At 51.7% G+C, this 9856-nt stretch overlaps 1 protein-coding gene across 1 annotated transcript; it reads right to left on the bottom strand.

Annotated features, from left to right (window-relative positions):
* Window positions 1-4201: 4201 nt before the first annotated feature.
* On the bottom strand, window positions 4202-7187 carry KIF2B (kinesin family member 2B). Its single transcript, XM_084832324.1, has one exon. It carries the CDS (start codon window positions 6518-6520, stop codon window positions 4316-4318), a length of 2205 nt encoding a protein of 734 aa, XP_084688450.1. The 5' UTR covers window positions 6521-7187; the 3' UTR covers window positions 4202-4315.
* Window positions 7188-9856: the final 2669 nt, after the last annotated feature.

Raw genomic sequence — 9856 nt, 5'->3', positions numbered from 1 at the left:
TCACCTCCACTGTATATTCATAAGGGATATGATTTAGGTCATACCTGAATCGTTTAGTGGTTTTCCCTACATTCTTCAATTTAAGCTGAAATTTTGCAAGAAGCAGCTCATGATCTGAGCCACAGTCAGCTCCAGGTCTTGTTTTTACTGACTGTATGGAGCTTCTCCATCTTTGGCTGCAAAGGACATAATCAATCTGATTTCGATATTGACCATCTGGTGATGTCCATGTGTCGAGTTGCCTCTTGTGCTGTTGGAAAAGAGTGTTTGCTATGATCAGCGTGTTCTCTTGGCAAAACTCTATTAGCCTTTGTCCTGCTTCATTTTGTACACCAAGGCCATGCTTGCCTGTTATCCCGGTGATTTCTTGACTTCTTACTTTAGCATTCCAATCCCCTATGATGAAAAGGACATCTTTTTTTTGGTGTTAGTTCTAGAAGGTGTTGTAGGTCTTCATAGAACTGATCAACCTCAGCTTCTTCGGCATCAGTGGTTGGGGCATAGGCTTGAATTACGGTGATGTTGAATGGTTTGCCTTGGATTTGTACTGAGATCATTCTATCGTTTTTGAGATTGTACCCCCATAGTGCTTTTCCCACCCTTTTGTTGACTATGAGTGCTACTCCATTTCTTCTAAGGTATTCTTGCCCACAGTAGTAGATGTGATGGTCACCTGAATTAAATTCGCCCATGCTTGTCCATTTTAGTTTGCTGATTCCCAAGATGTCGATGTTCAATCTTGCCATCTCATGTTTGACCACCTCCAGCTTACCTTGATTCATTGATCTGACATTCCAGGTTCCTAAACAATATTGTTCTTTACAGCATCGGATTTTCTTTTCACCACCAGACACATCCACAGCTGAGTGTCCTTTCGGCTTTGGCCCAGCCACTTCACTCTTTCTGGCGCTACTTGGAAATTCCCTCTGCTCTTCCCCAGTAGTATATTGGACACCTTCCGACCTGAGGGGCTCATCTTCCAGCGTCATATCTTTTAGCCTTGTGATACGTTCCATGGGGTTTTCTTGGCAAGAATGCTGGAGTGGGTTGCCATTTCCTTCTCCAGTGGACCACATTTTGTCAGAACTCTCCGCCATGACCTGTCCATCTTGGGTGGCCCTGCATGGCATAGCTTATGGCTTCAGAGTTACACAAGCCCCTTCGCCACAACAAGGCAGTGATCCATGAAGGGGAATGGAAAGGTTCCTCCTGTGCAAGCACCGGCCATTGCTGACCCCTAGAGGGACGCCACTTATGCTGGCGTTTACATGGCAGACTATAGCGGGGTGATTTGCCATTGCCTTCCCCAGTTGTGATTACCTTTTCCCCAGCAAGCTGGGTACTCATTTTACTGACCTCGGAAGGATGGAAGGCTGAGTTGACCTGAGCTGGCTACCCAAGACCCAGCTTGCGCTGGGATTGAACTCGAGTCGTGGGGAGAGTTTCGGTTGCAATACTGCCGCCTACCACTCTGCACCACACGAGGCTCTAGCCGTTATAGTTACTTTATTACGTTACTTTACTAAATATTTATGTAGCCTATCACGGCAAAAGACAGGGGCGCAAATGGCAGCCACTATGCCATTTGTGCCCGTCTTTTGCCGTAATAGGCGACGTAAATATTTATGTAGCCTATCACGGCAAAAAAAAAAAGGGAACGCAAATGGTGGCCGCCGGAGCCGCTACCCCTCGCATTCCCCCCCTTTTTTTTGCCGTGATAGGCTACCTAAATATTTACGTAGCCTATCATGGCAAAATACAGGGACGCAAATGGCGGCGGCTATGGTGGCCGCCATTTGCATCCCTGTGCAGGCTGCCCAGTGGCCAGATGTCCGGCTGTGGGTGGCCCTGGCCGGCGGCTCCATGGAGTCGCTGCAGAGAGGAGCCGGCCGGGGAGAATTTCGGGGGGAGGGATGGAGCGCCCCCACCCCCGTGAATGTCACCCTTCGAAAAGGTAAGCGACTTTTGTACATCCCTACTGGCAATAGCACTCCAGGGTTTCACTCCAGACAGGGGAGGGGACTTTCCCAGTCCTACCTGGACATACAGGGATGGAACCTGGGATCTTTTGCATGCAAAGCAAGTGCCCTACCAGTGTTACTACTGAGCTACGGCTCTTGATGGCAGGCTTGATGGATCATAAGTTATGGAAGCCTGGTTTAAGGTCTTGTGAACATGCACAGTTCTCAGATGGTTCACTGCTATGAATGCCTTTGGAGAAGAAAGCCTTTTTCCCCACCCTTTACATATCTTAAACAGATATGAGAGATTAAAGAGCCATTGTGGGGTAGTGCTTAGAGCGTTGGACTGGAACTGGGGAGATCCGGATTCAAGACCCCACTCCACCATGAAGCTCACTGGGTGACTTTAGGCAAGCCACTGACTCTCAGCCTAACCAACCTCACAAGGTTGTTGTGAGGATAAAATGGAGGCGAAGATCATGTACACTGCCTAGTGCTCCTTGGAAGAAAAGCAGAATAGAAATGTAACAAAAGTACATCACCCCCTTGAATAATTCAAGCTTTCCATGTCAGGCAGTCTTGTTCCTTCACCTAACTTCTAAATGAGTCTATTTTCTTCCATTGTTGTTGGTGTTAGGGATGTACGAAACACTACCTGGTTTCATCCAGGGACATCCGCGGTGGGTAGGGATGGGGGAGAATTTCTCCCCGAAACTTTGGGGGGCCGAGTGCCAACGCATTCGGTCCTCCGAAGGTTCGGGGAGAAATTCTCCGCCACCCCCCCACCATGGGACTTACCTTTTACGAATGTCGCTCCCGGCGGCGGGCCCCGGTGGCGGTTCGGCAGGTCTTCATCAGCGTTGCCTTTATTTTCGCCGTAGTCTACGTAAATCTTTACGTAGACTACAGGGACCAAATAAGGAACGCGAATGGCGGCTCCCTATGGGGGCCGCTATTTGCGTACACGCTTTTTTTTAAGTCACCATTCATAGGCTACGTGACGATTAACGTAGCCTATCATGGCTGACTTTGCAGATCTAGCCGTGATAGGCTACATAAATCGTTACGTAGCCTATCACGGGGCTTTTTTTTTCTTCTTCTTTTGAAGTTCGCGGCCGGGGAGACGGGGCGCTTCTCCCTGGCCTGAATTTCAGCCGGGCGAGGTGGGAAGCCTCCCCCCTGGCCTGAACTTCGGGGGGAGAAGCAAAGCGCCTCCCCCCCACCGCGAAGCAAGCTGCGAGACCAGGTAAGTGACTTTCATACATCCCTAGCGGTGGGGGGGAGGCGCTCCGTCCCTCCCCCCGAAATTCTCCCCCGCTGGCTCCACTCCACAGTGACTCCACGGAGCTGCCAGCTGGGGCTGCCCGCAGCTGGACATCCAGCCGCTGGGCTGCGCAGGGACGCAAATGGCAGCCGCCATAGCGCCCGTCTTTTGCCGTGACAAGCTACGTAAATATTTACATAGCCTATCATGGCAAAAAAACAGGAACGCAAATGGCAGCGGCTACGGCGGCCGCCATTTGCGTTCCCTTTTTTGCTGCGATAGGCTACGTAAATATGTAGCCTATCACGGCCTCCACAGGGATGCAAATGGAGTCCATGCGTTAGCCGTGATAGGCCACGTAAGTATTTACGTGGCCTATCACGGCAATAATGAAGTGAATGGTGGCTGCAGACGCGGCTGCCATTTGCAAAGCAGCGCGAATGGCACCAGGTAGGTGCTCCGTTTCGCGCACCTTTCACGGGGTGGTGGGGTGGGGGCTTTGTTCTGCCATGGATTTCGGGGGGCTGAATGCACTGGCATTCACCCTCACTGAGATCCATGGCAGAATTCTCCAACATCCCTAATTGGTGTTGTTTTTTTAATTATGCTTGTGAACACAGATGAGAAAGCTATATGGGGTTGGGGTGGGTGGAAAGCAAGCCAGTGGATGCTGTCAAACTCATGCTTATGTTATCCACAAAACAACCCCCATTCCTCCAAGATACTATTCACCGAACTAGTGCTTCATATTCTAATTCTCCCGCTCCTTCTTCCTTTTCACAAGCAGGTTCTCTCAAAATGCCAAATGCCCAAGGATTGTGTTCTCAACATGACAGAACGTTACGTCAGGATGCTAAAGGAAACATCGGGAGAATATCTCAGGAGACTTTCCACGCTAGGTTCAGATGGCACAGAATGGGAGAGGGGGGAAATCCCCCCCCCAAAAAAAACAGGTCACCCACACAACTGTATGATTTTAAGTATTTTTTCTTACGCCATTACATTGCCAGACGGGTAGACGCACAGTGCAAGTAAAACTGGTATATATCCTGACAATGTAAGTGGAACAGGACCCTCCCTTTGTCGCAATTCACAGAACACGGGATCTTTTCACCGTTACGGGATTACCGCCCAGTTGTTCCTTACAGAGGCTTGCCCGGAGAGATTTCACTTTATCCTGGATCTCTGACAGAACGGCAATCTTTTGTGCCAGGACAGCTTCGAACTGTGAGGCATAGAGCTCCATGTCGTAGTCGACGTCTTCTGCCATTTTCAGGAACACCTTCAGCCACCTAATAGACTCTTCGTGCTCCTCCACCAGAGCTTTCTCGTCCATCTCTTTCCTCTTCTTCTGAGCTTTCCCTGTGGCCACAAACGTGAGACCCAGCGGGGAGACTTGATCCTCTTTCTGCACGCAGAACACTTTGAACTCGTCAGTCTCGGGCAAACTTTGGATGGTCCATGGCCTGGTGAAGTCATCCAACTGGAAGATGGGCCGGGGCATGGCCGGCTGGAACTGCTTGAAGGCAGTGGGGTCCACTGCCAATTCTTTCACCCGATTGGCGTACCTCAGCGTGTTGAGGGTGTGCTCGCATGACCTCATCCCTGGTGAGATGGTGGCAATCATGCAGGTGCAGGAGTTTTCTCCTATAAAGGAGTCCCTTAGCACCTGGGTCAGCTTACTGGCTCGGAAGGGCGTATGGCCCTTCTGGCGCCCCAGGGCCCTGATGCATTCTTTGAGGGCCAGGAGGCTCTTGTTGATCTCCGCTCCCTCCAGCCTGGTTTGCCTGTCTGCGCTGCAGGTGTCTGCTCCCCGCTCGTTGCCAGCCAAGTCGATCAAGGAAAACTTGCCGTGCAGCCTGCCTCTCCTCTTGAGGATGATCTGGAAGACTGCGTGGCTCCGCGAGGAGTGGGAGTTGGCCGAGGTCTGGCCCGACGTCCGGCACCGATTGCCGATCTCAATGAGCTTCAGGACATCGTCCACACAGATCACCTCCTGCTCCAGCAGCCCGACCACCTGAACCTGCTGGTTGCTATCCTCCAGCACCCGCAGCCGGTTCTTCCAGTTCAGCAGGTCGTAGACCTTTCCCCAGTAGATCTCAAAGAACGCCCCAAAGACCTGGAGCTCCAGCATTTTGTAGGTGGGATCCTGCAGCAGGCAGAAAATGTCCCGGGCAGCCATGGCATAGATGCCCTTGGAGGAGTCCTGCTTCTTGCCAGAAAAGTCACCCCCCATCGTGTGGGTCTTGCCACTGCCCGTCTGCCCGTAGGCAAAACACGTGGCCATGCCGCCCCTGAAGACGGTCTCCACCAGAGGCTGGGCCGTGTGCTTGTACACGCTTTCGTTGGTGGCGTGGTCGTCGAAGGCGTGGTCGAAGCGGAACGTCTGGTTCTCCAGGTAGCGGGTGAGGTCCAGCTTCTGCCTGGCTTCGTGCACCATCACCACGTCCGAGCGAGGGATGGTGACCACGTCGAAGTCCTTGAGCTCCGCCTCGCGCTGGTTGAGCGGCCTCTTGCGGACGCACACGCAGATCTTGCGGGCGCCGCCGCGGCTGGGCTCCAGCGGGCAGGTCTGGGCCAGGAGCGCCGAGCCGCCCTGCTCCAGCGCGGCGCGGCACTCGGCGATCATGGCGAGCACGTCGGCGTGCGGGTGCGCGTCTCGGGCCTCGCGCCGGGCCCGCCTCTCCAGCAGCTCGAGGTGGCGCTTCTCGCGCCGCTCGCGCAGCCGCTCCACCTCCAGCACGCAGGGCGACTTGCGCGCCAGGCCGGGGCTGAGCTTGCCCGCCGCGCCCGCCGACGGGGCCCGCTTGCACTCGCGGTCCGCGCTGTCCCCGCCCGGCTTCTCCTTCGCGATGGGCGTCACCACATAGTTGGCGGGCGGGCTGGAGTGGTCGCCTTGATCCGACGGCGCGGGGGCCGAGCGCGCCTCCGGGCCGAGCCCCGTCGGCGCCAGGTGAGGGTTGAGCGAGAAGGCGATGCCGAGCTCCACCTTCTTGCCCTTGTTCGCGCCTCTCTCGATCCACTCCACGGTCACGCTGCTGGTGTCCTCGTGCAGCGCCGTGACCAGGGCCGGGTGGATCCGCCCGTCGCTCCGCTTGATCTCCAAATAGGTGCCCACCTGGATGGCCCCGAACTGCTCGGCCATGACTGCCCGCGCCTTGCGCCCCGGCGGGGAAGCGCCGCCGATCCTCGGCAGCAGCGGGAAGCGAGAGAAGGGGGCGGGCAGGCACGCTGCCTCCCAAGGCAGACAGCCGCAGTCATCCAGCGCCTGGTGGTAAAAGGCACCCGTGCGCATGGCCCGGCTGGAGCCCTGGCGCGCCCGCCCTGCCGCCCGGCCACCCGCACCAGGCCCTGCGTCATAAGGGCTTCCCCGAGGTAGCTAAGGCCGGCGCTCCCCTTTCAGTCGTCCCCGCAGCTTTCCAGCAGCCCTCGGCACCTGCTCTGCCCCGGCGGGTCCAGGCCCGCCGAAGAAATACACGCAAGAGTGCCCCCTTGTCGGTAGCCGGCTCCAGAGGCAGGATGAGAGCACGCCCGCTTTCTCCGTTATGCAGCGCTGCGCCGATTTCTCTCCTTTCCGAGCAGCTCCCTGCTCGGTTCTTCTGGTTTAACGCAGCCGGTCGCGACAGTTTGATAACAGTCGCGGCACCGAAGGTCAGACGGGGCGTGCTTGAATCCCAATGAAAGTCGAAGCCGTTAGAAACAGAGGGAAGGCCCCACGGATTTTAGCATTTCCGCGTGTGCGTTGAAGTCTGTCTTAACTTGACATAAGCAGATCCGCCGAAACCTTTGCCAGGTAACCGTGGGCTGGATGCATTCCTTTTGGAGAACAGGCGCGCTTTGAGGGATGCAATTAACCGATCGGGCCGCCATTCCCAAAATCAAAAACAACAACAAAGAGGGTTTTAATCAAAGCGTCCAAATGGGCATTCTGTAGTGATTACATTGTGATAAAAACAAACGGATTCATCTTTTTGGTAATGCGTTTATGATCCAATCTTATGCATATTTTCTTGGAAATAAGCCCCAGTAGGGCTTACTGCCAAGTAAGTGTGCACAGAATTGTAGCTTTATGGTATAATCCTGTACGTGTCTAATGTACTGAGAAGCCCCACTGAGTTTAATGGTCCATAGGGTCACGAAGAGTCGGACACGACTGAACGACTGAACAACAACAAAAATGTATTGCAGCCTCAGTTCCTTGTAAGTGTGCTTATGGTTGCCTAGGAAAATGGATTTTCCAAATAATAATAATTAGAAAAAATCCAAATAATTACATTTTTTTAAAACAACAACAATCACTTCAGTGTGCTCAAAAGTATTACTTAGATTTATTTGATAATATTTATTGTGTAAAACAGGGAGGAGAGATTTTTTTAAAAATATATATCTTGTCACATGATTATGTAAATTTTGTCCAGTGCTTAATCAGGGTTTGTTTTGTTTGTTTTGTTTTTTGCTCTGAAGAAATTGTACCCAACGTCTAAGCAAGCCTTCTCTAACCTGCCTCCCTCCAGATGTGTTGGACTGCAACTCCCAGAATCCCCTAGCCAGCATGGTCTAAGGCTGGTCTGAGTGCCCAAAAGCACTTGAATCAATGGAAAATACTTTCTGTGGGAATTCTGTTAAGATGATCTAGGAAGGAAGGCCGGGATAATTTGATAGGCTCGTCTTAAGGGGTTACTTCCTTTAGATGTTTCAACATTCATTCATAATTTGTTTTGCAATATGATTACATCACAATTATTGTGAAATCATTAGTGTGTCAGAGATCCCAGAACCTTATCCACATTTCCAAACTAAAATGCATTAAAATCAACAGCTGAAAGTATGAATCACTTAACTAATCTAGTTATATAACTTATGAATATGTACTTGAGTGATTATATAGCAGTGTTGTAAATAATGTGATCTCTGGATGATTCATCTGTGGTACCTAGTTGGGAGAAACTTCACTGAATAGATTCAAAAACCCTCCTCATTATAGTTTTCCTATAATTCTGTACTTCCCTTCATTATTCGGTTGAACTCAAGACACATCATTGACTAAAAAACATTTATGCTGATAATAAATTATGTATTAGAAGAGAAAAGGCCACAGAGCATTATAGTGGGAAAAAATGGTCTTTAAAAACTGTCACACTAAGTGCAGAAAAGATAGGACTTGGTTTAGATAGTGCTCCAAAAAGGATTAGCTGCCTTTTTTCTTGCAGAGGGTTCTTGTGCCTTTAACAGCTGTAAGCCAGAGTAAATTCAACAGGTAAAGTCTTTCCTATTATATCATTGCAACCTACACCTGTTGAATTTCTGCCTGATGTGTAGTTGTTGATACAGAAGCCCTGCCAGGAATAGAAGTAACTAGGGGTATATGAACCCCACTAACCTGTCCGGTCCGGGGCATCCACTGGGGGGGGGGAGGCAGTCCGTCCCTCCCCCCGGAATCCTTCCCAGCCGGGCCCGTCGGCAGCTAGACTTCCGGCCACTGCCACACAAATGGCGTCCAGCGTAGCGGACGCCATTTGCATCCCTGCCCTTGGCCGTGATAGGCTGCATAAATATTTACGTAGCCTATTACAGCCAAGGGTAGGGACGCAAATGGCGTCTGCTATGCCGGACGCCATTTGCATCCACAGCCCGACAGTGGATGGCTGCGGACAGCAGCAGATGGACCCGGACTGGCTGGCACCAGGTAGGGTCTGTCCCTACCGGACTTCACAGGGTGGGGGGGGGGAGCAGTCCTTTCTGCCATTGTCTCGGGGAGGGGGGTGGATTCTCAAGAATCCAGCCTCACTGGAGTCTGTGGCGGATTCTTCTGCCATCCCTAGAGGTAACCCTCATTAGCAAGCAGAGAGGAATATCTTCCTAGTAAGGCACAAAGGGGGGGACACACATTTCTTTAGTCCCCTTCCCCTGGCACAACTGCTGAGGTTCTTCTTAACTTCGGGAGCAATCCTATCTAGCTAGGAGGCCACCTCCGAACTCAGAGGCAAATGCCTATCCAAAGCAGAGCAGGAGAAGCACAGAGGGGATCGTTCCCTCCGCGCTTCTCCTGCCCTGCTTTTTCAGCTAGACAGCGTATTGAGGCTGTCTAGCCATGGGAGGATGGAGCGGGGAAGGAGGCTGCTGTACAGTGCGTAGGATGTGTCTTACAGGCAGCTACACTTTCCCCGTAGATCCCAACAATCCTTTGTTGGGATTTAACATCAGTTCGCAGTGTACGGTAGCTAGATAAGAGTGATGGGGGAGCTGACTAGCGGCAGCATTGCAGCCCTGCTTTTAGAGTTGCATTCAGCTTTCCATTCCTGTATTGCTTTCCCAGTTGTGAGCATTAGGAAGAACTCAGCTGTCGGGTCCAAAAGATCAGGATCCATTGGAATGACAGGCTGACACCCCAAAAAGGGACCAGAGAGGCTTTAGGAAACAAATCTAAAGCTGCAATCCTGTGTGTGTTTGTCTGGAAGTCTCATTGAAATCATTGGAGTTTATTGTTCCCAACTAAATGTAGTTAAGTCCAAGGTGTTAGTCACAAAACTGATTTTCTTTTAAGACTTTGGGATTTTCCTAGAATCTCTCAAGCGCATCACTGTTCAGCTGAGTATTTTATTCATTGTTTGGAGAACAGCTACAGTATAAT

The sequence above is a fragment of the Heloderma suspectum genome, chromosome 2 (assembly GCF_057233095.1).
Source record: "Heloderma suspectum isolate Gila_16-S chromosome 2, 16-S_ref, whole genome shotgun sequence".
Lineage (NCBI taxonomy): Eukaryota > Metazoa > Chordata > Lepidosauria > Squamata > Helodermatidae > Heloderma > Heloderma suspectum.
The sequence above is the reverse complement of the archived record's forward strand: the minus strand, read 5'-3'. Positions and strand labels throughout refer to the sequence as shown.

What these genes read in the sequence shown, in the direction of transcription:
- KIF2B (XM_084832324.1), bottom strand. Translation starts at nt 6,520, where the DNA reads ATGCGCACGGGTGCCTTTTACCACCAGGCGCTGGATGACTGCGGCTGT.